The sequence below is a fragment of the Schistocerca nitens genome, chromosome 12 (assembly GCF_023898315.1).
Source record: "Schistocerca nitens isolate TAMUIC-IGC-003100 chromosome 12, iqSchNite1.1, whole genome shotgun sequence".
In the NCBI taxonomy this organism is placed as follows: domain Eukaryota; kingdom Metazoa; phylum Arthropoda; class Insecta; order Orthoptera; family Acrididae; genus Schistocerca; species Schistocerca nitens.
The window spans coordinates 143,441,869-143,455,914 of record NC_064625.1 but is presented as its reverse complement, the minus strand read 5'-3'; the positions used below and the strand labels follow the sequence as shown (position 1 = coordinate 143,455,914).

The window sequence follows — 14,046 nt, the reverse complement described above, 5'->3', positions numbered from 1 at the left end:
AATTGTTCCAACTTTTACAAGTTTACTGGTTCAAATCCGCTGAGTGGAGTGCCCTGGTGTCAAGAACTTTAATTACATAATATTTGTAAACACTACTGGACGGCCAACATTATGCCAGTGTCATTTTTTACTCCTTGGACATTTTTTCGTAATGTGTAAATCACGAGAAAGTTACAAATATGTTGAAGCAAAATCGGGTGCAAATTAATGTTGTGGAAATTTGATTGGAACAATAAAAGAAGTCTTAAACAATGGGAAAATTTTGATTCTGGGAGTGTAAAACTGAGGTTGTACTGTATTTAACTCACCCACTTCTGCTTGAGGAATTGAATTAGGTGTGACACAGTACAATTATTAGGTAGCAAATTAAAAGGAAACAACAAAACATTGAAACATCTGTTTATCACTTAAACACAGTTGTTTGTATTAAAACTTAGTTCAATTGTTTACATTATTCCTCAACAAAAGAACAACACAGCATACTATATCTACAGTAGTGTACGATGCATTACAACAGCGACTCGATGTGACGACCACCAGTGTCATTACAGACATTGTATCTACGAACAGTATTCTGCTACACTCTCTGTCCCACCTGGTTTCTCTTCAATTTCTAGTGCAGCAGCCAGAGCCCATTCCAGCAGATCTTCCTCTGTACCTACAGGGGTCTCATAAATTAAACCTTGTGTACAACTCCACACGTAGCAGTCCATAGGAGTTAAACGTGTGATCGTGGCAGCGACAGGAGTGGACCCTCTCGATCTATCCCTCTTTAACTGTTATCATCTGTTGAGATGCCTCTGATCGGCATGTGAGAAGTTAGGTAGTGCACCATCGTGCTGAGACGACATTTCCTGATGGACATTCAATGGCACAGCTTCCAAGAACGGGTCGTTCCGTCTACCCTACTGTGTACCGTGACGAGCAACTCTGAGACTTCTCTCTTTCCCTCAACAGACGTGGATGCATTACACATCTGAACTGAAGCAGTCATACAACAGAAATTGTATGTTTCTGGACACGGGTTCCTAGTCAAAATACGAGGGTTGACCAGAAAGTAATGCACCACTTTTTTTTCTCAGCTGAAAACAATGCTACAAATGCAAAACGATACGTACGTATTATTTGAAGCCTCCTGGGTGAGCGCGCCAAGTTTGTCACTTCCGACAGATAGCATAGCTGCAGGTCAGTTTCAAAATGGCATCTGTAGGTGATGTACGTTACGAGCAATGTGCCGTCATTGAATTTCTCACTGCAGAGAAAGAAACTGTGGGGAATATTCACAAACACTTGGGCAAAGCCTACGGAGCAGCTGCTGTTGACAGAAATACAGTTAGTTGCTGGGCACGGAGAGTGCGGTCGTCTGAAGATGGTTTGGCGGAGCTCCACGATTTGCAGCAGTCGGGGAGACCGTCTGCAGCTGTCACACCTGACGTGTTGCAGTGAGCTGCTGATGTCATTTGTGAGGACAGGTGCCAAGGGATGCCATTCGTGGGAGATATTTTGAGGACGATGAGGAGGTGTTTCACACAATGAAGCACTGGCTCCGCTACCGGGACAAGGATTGGTACTGTCAGGGCATACCCGCCCTGGAGAAAGGTCATAGAACGGGATGGAGATTACGTGGAAAAATACAGTGTGTAGATAAAACACGATTACTTCATGTGTGTAATTCTCATTATGTTCAATAAATAATTGTAGAAGAAAAAAACTGTGGTGTGTTACTTTCTGGGCAACCCTTGTCTTATGTACTCATCCAATCTAAAAGTCCTAGAAGTTTGTACCAGGAATAGCCAAAAACCTTGTATGAGTACACGGTTTCCTGGCATTACACACTGATCAGATTCCTTTGAGCTTCCAGCCCCATCATGTGGTTTAAAATCCTTGAGCTTTTTACCAAGTACTCATTGGGAATTGTCCAGTGGCGGCTGCTGCTACTGTTTTTATACAGCCACACTGCCTTTTGTGACATTGGTGGTCATTCCAGCGCCATATATGGTAATGTTTACATTATGTGCCAGCTGCATCCACTTCAACCTTTTGATGGCCAGGCCGCCATCTTTATTGAGGGTGCTGTCACAAATTCTTGTTTCTTTCAAGGTGCTATCCCAGAAACTATTAGCCTGTGTAATAACATATGTCTTGTCAAATGCAATACAGTGTCTGGTTTCTGGAGCATACTCTGCTTCCACTGATTTATCAGGATATGTAAGATGACACAATAAAGCATTTGACAAGACGTCTGTTGTTATACGGACTGATAGTTTTTTTGTGACGAGGTAACCCGGCTGTGCATTATGATCATGTTGAAAGATGCGATCACCAACCCCGAATTGCTCTTCAACAGTGGGAAGCAAGAAGGTGCTTAAAACATCAATGTACGCCTGTGCTGTGATAGTGCCACACAAAACAACAATGGGTGCAAGCCCCCTCCATGACAAACATGACCACACCATAACAACACTGCCTCTGAATTATACTGTTGGCACTACACACTCTCGAAGATGACGTTCACCTGGCTTTCGCCACACCCACACCCTGGCATTGGATCGCCACATTGTGTGCCGTGATTCGTCATTCCACACAACATTTTTCCACTGTTCAGTTGTCCATTGCTCACACTCTTTACACCAAGCATGGTGGCGTTTAGCATTTTCTGGTGTGATGTGTGGCTTATGAGCAGTGGCTCGACCGTGAAATCCAAGTTTTCTCACTTTCCACCTATCTGTTATAGTACTTGTAGTGGATCCTGGTGCAGTTCGGAATTCCTGTGTGATTATCTGGATAGATCTCTGCCTATTGCACATTACAACCCTCTTCAACTGTCAACAGATGAGGTGGCCTCTACACTTTTGTGCCGTACATGTCCCTTCACGTTTTCACTGCACTGTCACATCAGAAGCAGTGGACCTAGGAATGTTTAGGAGTGTGGAAATCCCGCATACAGACGTATGACACAAGTGGCAGCCAATAACCTGACCACGTTCGAAGCCCGTAAGTTCCAGGGAGTGCTCCATTCTGCTCTTTCATGATGTCTAATGACTAATGAGGTCACTGATATGGAGTATGTGGCAGTAAGTGACAGCACAATGCATCAAATACTTTTGATCACATAGTGTACCTGAAAAATTGTATCAGCGTATGACACACTGTTCAGGAGACATGTCATAAACATTTAGATTTCTGAAAAACTAGCTTTTGCTTAAAATGGAACTCTAATTACACAGACTATATTCATCCACTTAGTGGCTTTCAACAAACTTTAAGTGCAGTTTCAAAGGTTTTCTTGGACTTTTTCTTGCTTACATGTTTAAAGTCAGACATTTAGCGTATTAAGTAATGTAATCAGATGTTTGAAGCTATTTCGTATTTCGGAGTTTAATTCTTTAAACAATCAGTGGTGTACTGGAGAGATTCTAAATTATTAGGCTGGTGCAAAGGTTTGTAGTGTTTCAGTTTTGTGTGTTGGTATTCTGCTTGCTATGGGTTTATTTATCAACTGTTATTTTTTTATTTGTGTCACTGTTGCTATTTGCATTTACATATTGTCATTTCGTCATTTGGAGGTAGTGAGTGGAGCTGTGGATGCTAGAAAATAGAGTGCCCAGTTGAGAAATAGGAACATTTTCTGGCTATTCTTCTGTTTGATATCAGTAGAGGCAACAGCAGCAGAGGCAGCCATATACATTTATGGCGTGTATGGGGATAATGCCACCGGACAGTGTGTGGCAAAAAAATGGTTTTCTCGTTTTGAGGAGGATTATTTTGATATCAGTGACTCATTCGGGGTTTGATGATAATCGTTTAAAAGCATTAATCCACAACAGTTCACGTCTATGTACTTGAGAACTGGCAAATGTGAACTGCAGTCATTCCATGACTGTGTGCCGTTTACGTGCAATGGAAAAGGTCCAGAAATGTGGTGTCTGGGTACCGCATGCTCTAAGCCAAAATCACAAAACCTAGCAGGTGGCATTACCTGCATCTGTAGTTGCTAGTCACCAGCTGTGTTTTGAACAACACAGACCATTCCTGTCCTGTACCATTACTGGTGATGAGAAATCATGTTTTTAAGCTAACATATTGAAAAGAAGGAATGGCTGAGTCCAAACAAAGCAGCAATTACCTGTACAATGACCTGCATGCAGCCACAAAAGATAATGTTATATGTCTGGTGGAACAGCAATGGTGTGATGTTACGAATTGCTTCCCCAGTGTGTGACCACCACTGCTGGCATTTAATGTCAACAACTGAGACATGTTGCAGAAACAGTCCAAGACGGAATTTCCAATTTGCCTATAACAATTAAAAAAGTATGTCATGGTTCAGAAAATAAAGAACTGTCAGAAAAATTGTTTCACAAAGTCGAGAAATACTCACTCCAAGTGTGACACAATTCTTCTTGCACAGGATCGTTATCAGAAGTGTTGCTGATGTCATCCTCAATGTCACTGGCAACATAATGTTGCAGAATTCACACAAAATTTTGTTGTCTTTAAGGAAACGAAAGCCATCTCCCTGGTTTAACTACATATTGAATGAACAGCTGCCACTGCTTAGCATCTTGATTTCATACAAAAAATATGATTTACTGGTTGCTTTAGAAACTACATTTCTACCATCTACCAGCTTTTTTAGAAAACACAGTTCCCTCACAGCACAATGAAGACTGGCCAAGCCCATTAATATTCATTATTTTTTTTAAATTTAAAATTAATAGAAATTTTACCCTGTAAAATGCCGGGATTGTCAGTGTAATCAGATTTTAGGATCCCGTCAATTGATGGGATTGGCAGTTAGTGTTGCATTTATTCACCATTTTGTCCAGACCTGTATACGTTGTAGCTGTGTTCGTGGTTACTCTTCTCCTATAACTAGCTTTTCAATTTTCCCATCCATATGCAGAATGACGTAATGGAATGGTCAAAATAAATTATTATTATTATTATTATTATTATTATTATTATTATTATTATTATTGTTGTTTGAGCTTTTCCTCATTACAGAGGCTTATCTCCAACATAATAATTTACTCGGCAATTACAATAGAAAGAATAAGCGTTCTTAAACTATATTTTCAAAATATTCCTCCAGGTGTTTCGATCTTGTGTCTCCTCTTCCTCTGCGCCCATTCTCCTCATTGTGTGCTGTACATTTTGAAGCCAGGTGGTCATAGGTCGTCGTCTTCTTCTCCCTCCGGTTCCCACTCCAGTATCAATTTTGGTATTCTGGCTTTCTCCATTCGTCGTACATGCCCGTACCACTGTAATTTCTTCCTGTCCATTACGCCATATATTCTTTCTTTTACTTCCATTCTCCTTATTACTTCGGTGTTCATTATCTTTCCTTTCCTGGAGATTCTTACCGATCTTCTCCAGAAGTCCATCTCTAGAGCTTGTAATTTTTTAATGTGCTTCATGTTAATTGTCCAGGTCTCCGTTCCATACAGAACCACACTCTCTAATATGGATTTGTATATTAATTTTTTAGTTCTGCTCATTACATTACTGCTGCATAAGACTGAGTTAAACATCCCAATGACCCTCCGTCCGCTACTAATTCTTTTATTGATTTCTGACTCTGATTTTCCCTCTATTTCTAAAATGGATCCCAAATAACAGAAAGTGTTTATCTTTTTGATTTTCTTCCTTCAACATATAGCTCATCTGAATCATTAGTCAAGTTTTTTTTAAATTAATTAATTAATTAATCTTCAAATCCCAAGTTTTGTATGCTGCTGCTGCTGCTGCTGCTGCTGCTGCTGCTAGTTGATTGCACATATAGTTACCATCCTCCACATCTTGTGCTACGACTACTTGATCATCAGCAAACAATAATTACTAATCCAACATTATTTATTATTGCTGCCATGTATTCTGTGTGTGTCTCAAGTGACAGTACAATTCATTTTTTACATCTAGTGTGCTGACATTTATACTCGTGTGATGTCTTTCACTTTTGTTTCATCAGAGGTGTAGACTTTTGTATTTTATTTTGCAGGATGAAGATCGAGGAAGAGGGAAGTCCTTCCCAGATCAGTGTTGTGTCGAAAAGGAGGGCCACCAAGGTCACCGAGCAGAAGCTGGAGAATCTGCCATCGTCAGAGAGGACGTGGGAGGGCCGACAGGAACCGTGGCAGCCGCCGCCGCTGCCAGACAAAATCTTGGAGGCTCCATGGGGTGGCAGGATGAACCCCCCACTCAAAGAGGGCTGCAACACCTCCTGGCCTTACGCTCCACCAGTAAAGGTGCGTTCGTGATGATCAAACCTACTGGCAACACATCTATAATTAGGAACAGCGAAAAATCATTTTATTATGTTGATACCACATAAGCATTCTGGTTCTTAGCGGCACTTCATCCAGAAGAGGAGGAAGAATTTGTCTGAGGAAGTTGGCATACGCTGTGCCATTTAGACTATCATTGATGAAATAAGGGCCAATAATTGTAGTATCAAGCATCCCACACCAGATGTTAACTCTCCAATGACGCTGATGTTCCACCTGTCTTAGCTATCGTGGGTTGTTACTGGACCAATAATGCATGTTCTTTGTATTTACCTGTCCTTTGTTTGAGAAGGAACATTCATCGGTAAATAGAACATTGTAGAAGTAGTTCTGGTTGATGAGGATTTGCCGCAGTGCCCACTGACAGAACAGTAAAAGATTCTGGAAATCACTCCCATGCAATTCTTGATACAGGTGTACATGTTAAGGATGGAACCAGTGACTTGTAAGAATACGATGTACACTGGTTTTAGGATTGCCAATCTCGTGTTCAAGCTGTCGTGTGCTCACATGTGAATTCATAGCAATGAAACCGAGAACAGTAACTTCGGCAGCTTCGTCTGTGCGAGTGCTATGACGATTACGTTGTCGTGGTTTGAAACTTCCCGTTTCCTGAAGCGTCGCAACAAGACGAGAAAACATCTGTCGGGAAGGGGGGGGGGGAACACTGAACATGGCTTAAGACATGTAGTGTGGCAAAAGAAAACACCCAATTTGAAAAACACTGGAAAATTTGGCAGCAAAAAACACATAATTTGCAAGGAAAAAACGCCGAATCTGACAAAAACAAATTTGTCAAAAAACTATATTTCCCAAAGTTAACACCAAATTGGAGAAAAATGATGCAAAAACACCAATTTAGTAAAAAATATTGCCAAATTTGGCAAAAAATAACACCAAATTTATTAGAAAATTCTTTCCTGTCCCTAGTTATAACTACTTACCCACCTAATCTTCAACATTCTTTTGTGGCACCATGTTTCAAATATTCTGTTGTTCTTGTGTGAACTCTTTCGTCATCCATGTTTCAGTTGTGTACAAGGATACACTCAAGACAGGATACAATCAAGACAGATCCTCACAGGTCAGATATATTTCAAATTTAAGTTAGCTGAGTCACAATATTTTCACTATTCTCCACTGGACAGTGACTAAATGATGAAAATTGCAAAGCAAATTTTATAAATAAATAGTTTTAAAAGTCAAAGGTGACAATGATGCCTTTACAAAAGTTTTGTGTGACTGTGAATCCCAGCCAGTCGTGCGCTTAGCCTGCCATCTGAGGCGGTACTGCAGTGTAGAAAAATTAATCTGAATTTGTGTTTGCTAGGAGATGTATTACTGAACACCATAAGCTGCATGTGAAATATAAGGTGTTTTAAAAATGTACAGGGTGTTTCAAAAAGAACTTTACAACTTTAAAAATTCATATAAATTTATTGAAAGAAGATACAGTAGAAGATACAGTGTTACTTTGTAGGGAAACACATCAACATGATTAAAAAAAAATTTTTTAACCTTAAACTGAAGATGACGTATGTGGCCTCTGTTGGTTATTGTCCACAAATCCCATCACAAGTAAATTTCTTCCCAAACTCGCTGTAGCGTTGCAGGTGTAACTTGTTTATTGGTGGCATGAATTCTTCCTTTAAACCTTTAAGTTCATGCAGAGAAGCCGGCACAGGAGGTACAAACATGATATGCTTGAGAATCCATATATATATATATATATATATATATATATAGAGGGAAACATTCCACGTAGGAAAAATATATCTAAAAACAAAGATGATGTGACTTACCAAATGAAAGTGCTGGCAGGTCGACAGAGACACAAACGAACACAAACATACACACAAAATTCAAGTTTTCGCAACAAACTGTTGCCTCATCAGGAAAGAGGGAAGGAGAGGGAAAGACGAAAGGATGTGGGTTTTAAGGGAGAGGGTAAGGAGTCATTCCAATCCCGGGAGCGGAAAGACTTACCTTAGGGGGAAAAAAGGACAGGTATACACTCACGCACACACACACATATCCATCCACACATATACAGACACAAGCAGACATCTCACAAGCAGACATATTTAAAGACAAAGAGTTTGGGCAGAGATGTCAGTCGAGGCAGAAGTGCAGAGGCAAAGATGTTGTTGAATGACAGGTGAGGTATGAGTGGCGGCAACTTGAAATTAGCGGAGATTGAGGCCTGGTGGATAACGAGAAGGGAGGATATGTTGAAGAGCAAGTTCCCATCTCCGGAGCTCGGATAGGTTGGTGTTAGTGGGAAGTATCCAGATAACCCGGACGGTGTAACACTGCGCCAAGATGTGCTGGCCGTGCACCAAGGCATGTTTAGCCACAGGGTGATCCTCATTACCAACAAACACTGTCTGCCTGTGTCCATTCATGCGAATGGACAGTTTGTTGCTGGTCATTCCCACATAGAATGCATCACAGTGTAGGCAGGTCAGTTGGTAGATCACGCGGGTGCTTTCACACGTGGCTCTGCCTTTGATCGTGTACACCTTCCGGGTTACAGGACTCTGGAGTAGGTGGTGGTGGGAGGGTGCATGGGACAGGTTTTACACCGGGGGCGGTTACAAGGGTAGGAGCCAGAGGGTAGGGAAGGTGGTTTGGGGATTTCATAGGGATGAACTAAGAGGTACGAAGGTTAGGTGGACGGCGGAAAGACACTCTTGGTGGAGTGGGGAGGATTTCATGAAGGATGGATCTCATTTCAGGGCAGGATTTGAGGAAGTCGTATCCCTGCTGGAGAGCCACATTCAGAATCTGATCCAGTCCTGGAAAGTATCCTGTCACAAGTGGGGCACTTTTGTGGTTCTTCTGTGGGAGGTTCTGGGTTTGAGAGGATGAGGAAGTGGCTCTGGTTATTTGCTTCTGTACCAGGTCGGGAGGTTAGTTGCGGGATGCGAAAGCTGTTGTCAGGTTGTTGGTGTAATGCTTCAGGGATTCCGGACTGGAGCAGATTCGTTTGCCACGAAGACCTAGGCTGTAGGGAAGGGACCGTTTGATGTGGAATGGGTGGCAGCTGTCATAATGCAGGTACTGTTGCTTGTTGGTGGGTTTGATGTGGACGGACGTGTGAAGCTGGCCATTGGACAGGTGGAGGTCAACGTCAAGGAAAGTGGCATGGGATTTGGAGTAGGACCAGGTGAATCTGATGGAACCAAAGGAGTTGAGGTTGGAGAGGAAATTCTGAAGTTCTTCTTCACTGTGAGTCCAGATCATGAAGATGTCATCAATAAATCTGTACCAAACTTTGGGTTGGCAGGCCTGGGTAACCAAGAAGGCTTCCTCTAAGCGACCCATGAATAGGTTGGTGTACGAGGGGGCCATCCTGGTACCCATGGCTGTTCCCTTTAATTGTTGGTATGTCTGGCCTTCAAAAGTGAAGAAGTTGTGGGTCAGGATGAAGCTGGCTAAGGTGATGAGGAAAGAGGTTTTAGGTAGGGTGGCAGGTGATCGGCGTGAAAGGAAGTGCTCCATCGCAGCGAGGCCCTGGACGTGCGGAATATTTGTGTATAAGGAAGTGGCATCAATGGTTACAAGGATGGTTTCCGGGGGTAACAGATTGGGTAAGGATTCCAGGCGTTCGAGAAAGTGGTTGGTGTCTTTGATGAAGGATGGGAGACTGCATGTAATGGGTTGAAGGTGTTGATCTACGTAGGCAGAGATCCGTTCTGTGGGGGCTTGGTAACCAGCTACAATGGGGCGGCCAGGATGATTGGGTTTGTGGATTTTAGGAAGAAGGTAGAAGGTAGGGGTGCGGGGTGTCGGTGGGGTCAGGAGGTTGATGGAGTCAGGTGAAAGGTTTTGCAGGGGGCCTAAGGTTCTGAGGATTCCTTGAAGCTCCGCCTGGACATCGGGAATGGGGTTACCTTGGCAAACTTTGTATGTGGTGTTGTCTGAAAGCTGACGCAGTCCCTCAGCCACATACTCCCGACGATCAAGTACCACGGTCGTGGAACCCTTGTCCACCAGAAGAATGATGATGGATCGGTCAGCCTTCAGATCACGGATAGCCTGGGCTTCAGCAGTGGTGATGTTGGGAGTAGGATCAAGGTTTTTTTTTAAAAGGATTGAGATGCAAGGCTGGAAGTCAGAAATTCCTGGAAGGTTTGGAGAGGGTGATTTTGAGGAAGAGGAGGTGGGTCCCGCTGCGACGGAGGACGGAACTGTTCCAGGCAGGGTTCAATTTGGATGGTGTCTTGGGGAGTTGGATGAGGATCATTTTTCTTCGTGGCAAAGTGATATTTCCAACAGAGAGTACAAGTTGCCGCCACTCATACCTCACCTGTCATTCAACAACATCTTTGCCTCTGCACTTCTGCCTCGACTGACATCTCTGCCCAAACTCTTTGTCTTCAAATATATCTTTGTCTTCAAATATATCTTTGTCTTCAAATATATCTTTGTCTTCAAATATATCTTTGTCTTCAAATATGTCTGCTTGTGTCTGCGTATGTATGGATGGATATGTGTGTGTGTGCGCGAGTGTATACCCGTCCTTTTTTCCCCCTAAGGTAAGTCTTTCCGCTCCCGGGATTGGAATGACTCCTTACCCTCTCCCTTAAAACCCACATCCCTTAGTCTTTCCCACTCCTTCCCCTCTTTCCTGATGAGGCAACAGTTTGTTGCGAAAGCTTGAATTTTGTGTGTGTGTTTGTGTTTGTTAGTGTGTCTATCGACCTGCCAGCGCTTTCGTTCGGTAAGTCACATCATCTTTGTTTTTAGATATATTTTTCCCACGTGGAATGTTTCCCTCTATTATATTGATATCAGTAATTTGAACCCAACAATTAAGTTTGTTATTGTCACTGTTGCATTTCGAAATCTTTTCTGTCGTCTTATTTTCTCTTTCTGTTTTTGCCAGTAGTTTCACTTTGTATTCACCTTCTCCTTTTTACCGTAATCTGCTATACAATTTTATCCCGCCTATATATACTTAATAATACGTAACCCACTTCCAAACCATAACCAAAAAAATTTTTTTAGCGCTTTCAACACTACCGCCGCTATAAAATCCACCATTTCTAGTTCACTAACAGTTCCTTTCACTTTTTAAACAACCATTTCGGCTAGTTCTAATAACTTTTGCTTTATTTCTATTTCCGTTTTTCCCACATCACTGATAATTTTTATCCGCTTCCCACAGGTTTTAACGTCATTATTTCTTAATCAGACAATTGTTAGCCTCATTTTCATAATCTGCCACCACAAAACAACTCCTTTTAATATATTACACGCAGTTGTTTTCGAAATTTTCCCGAATTTCTCCGTCCTTTAACATGTTTTGGCGGCAACACCACCACCTAACCTTTGTGCACATCGTTGTCTACCAACCCAAGTCCAACATAGCCCAGCTGTAACCAACACCTTCTCACCTTTTTTCACACCAGATCGCCAGTTACTGTCCAGTCCACCTTTATCTCTCCCCATATATTTTTATTTTCTTTTTTATTTTCATTTTCATTTCACCTCATGTTACACTTTCCACCTTCTAATACCATGTCACCCTCACAACACCCCCACGACGACCCCATTAAGTTTTATTTACATTCCCTCCGCAAACATGCCTTCGCCCTAGCCAGATTACGCTCCCATATTCTATTTTCTCAGGCTTGTCTGACATTTGGTATTACCCCCAAAGGCCTCACACTTAAAGTTCCCATCTCTGGCTGCAACCCTTCTTTCCATCAGTCCCTATACCAGTTCCAAACTGAACAATCCATTGCCCTCACCCACCTAATCCTTCACCTACACATCAACTCAGCCAATGAACACACCCGTCAACTCCTATCCTTAATAAAAGTCCTCAATCTTTCCTCTCCCACATCCACACCGGCTGTTCAGAGCATCCTCCTACAGGCCAACCGCAAATTAGAACAGCATGCCACCCTCCACCTCAAAAAACTATCCAATCTCCTGGTTTCCCACCTCTGGAAAGGCAACTCACTCACCCTTCACAACCTTTCCAGCAAACCTCAACCTCCTCTCATTGCACACCAACCCAGTCTCTCCCATCTACTCAATCTCTCACTTCCAGCTCCACTCCCTCCAAAACCTCAAAATTCCAATCAACACAACCTGGAACCACAACACCCTAATAATAGGAATTGTCCAAGTCTCAAAATAGCTGTTAGTTGCTGCAATCACCACCTTGTTCGAATAACATCTTTGTCCCGCCAGCCATTTCTTCAAACTGGGGAACAAATAGTAGTCCGAGGGAGGCAAGTCTGAAGAAAAGGGGGAATGTGAAATGAGTTGGAATCCTATTTCCGTTAATTTTGCAACCACAACTGCTGAGGTGTGTGCTGGTGCATTGTCGTGATGGAAAAGGACTTTTTTGCGGTCCAATTGCCGGTGTTTTTCTTGCAGCTCGGTTTTCAAACAGTCCAATAATGATGAATAATATGCACCTGTAATAGTTTTACCCTTTTCCAGATAGTCGACGAGAATTATCCCTTGCCAATCCCGAAAGACAGTCGCCATAACCTTTCCGGCTGAGGGAATGGTCTTCGCCTTTTGGGTACAGATTCTCCCTTGGTAACCCATTGTTTAGATTGCCGTTTGGTTTCAGGAGTATAGTAATGTATCCATGTTTCATCCACAGTGACGAAACGACGCTTGAAGTCTTGTGGACTCTTCCTGAACAGCTGCAAACAATCCTTGCAACACTTCACACGATTCCGTTTTTGGTCAAGCCTGAGCAATCGCAGAACCCATCTTGCAGATAGCTTTCTCATGTTCAAATGTTTCTGCAAAATATTATGTACCACTTCATTCGAGATGCCCACAGCACTAGCAATCTCATGCACCTAAAGTCTTCTGTCATCCATCACCATATCATGGATTCTATCAATGATTTCTGGCATCGTTACCTCCACAGGGCATCCAGAACATTCAGTATCACTTGTGCCCATATGGCCACTCCTAAATTTTTGAAACCACTAATAAACTGTTCTAATCGAAGGTGCAGAGTCACCGTAATGTTTATCAAGCTTCTCTTTAGTCTCCTGAGGCGTTTTGCCTTTCATAAAGTAATGTTTAATCACCACACGAAATTCTTTTTCTTCCATTTTTTGACAATCACTCCACTTCCTTGATTCACACGAATGCCAAACACAAAGAAATAGACCAATATGGCTGAAACTTCTTGTGCTTTCTTTCCAAAGATGCTACTAACTAAACATGAGCTCAATACGTGCCGGTGGTGCCGTCTCTCGGACTTTGCACGGACTTTTCAAACACCCCTTGAATGTATTACGAAATATTATGCTGTCAAAGCTATCTGTAGCTGCACCACGGCTTAGTTATTGGAGGAATGAATACACTGTCTAGTTTATATTCATTCCCACTACATGTCAGTTGTCTTCAGTTTGCTTGGTTACTGTCATGTGTTGCAAAATGGCTACTCTGCAGTAGAAATTATTTTGTGCTCTCAAATTTGCAAAGTGTAATTCCATGATTACAGTGCACAGACATCTCAGGTGGAGCTATCAAACTGATCCTCCGAATGGATGAAACATTTGCAGATGGCGCTGACAGTTTGTAAAAGCAGGACGTGTATGTGAAGGAAAGAGGACTGGCCACCCCAGTGTTTCAGATGATGTCGCACAAATTCAGACCGCTTTCCACCATAGTCCAACAAAATCAGCTTCTTGTGCAAGTCGGTGTTACAACAGCATACAACAACTTGGCATATTTTGAGACACTGGACAGTTATGAAGCCGTACGAGTT

General features: G+C 42.4%; 1 protein-coding gene across 1 annotated transcript in view; it reads left to right on the top strand.

Annotated features, from left to right (window-relative positions):
* LOC126215048 (uncharacterized) overlaps positions 1-14,046 on the top strand; it is a 159,097-nt gene that overhangs the window by 69,691 nt on the left and 75,360 nt on the right. The window contains exon 8 of the mRNA XM_049941690.1: positions 6,002-6,248. Coding sequence (XP_049797647.1) covers positions 6,002-6,248 — 247 coding nt within the window. The remainder of the gene's footprint in view (positions 1-6,001; positions 6,249-14,046) is intronic.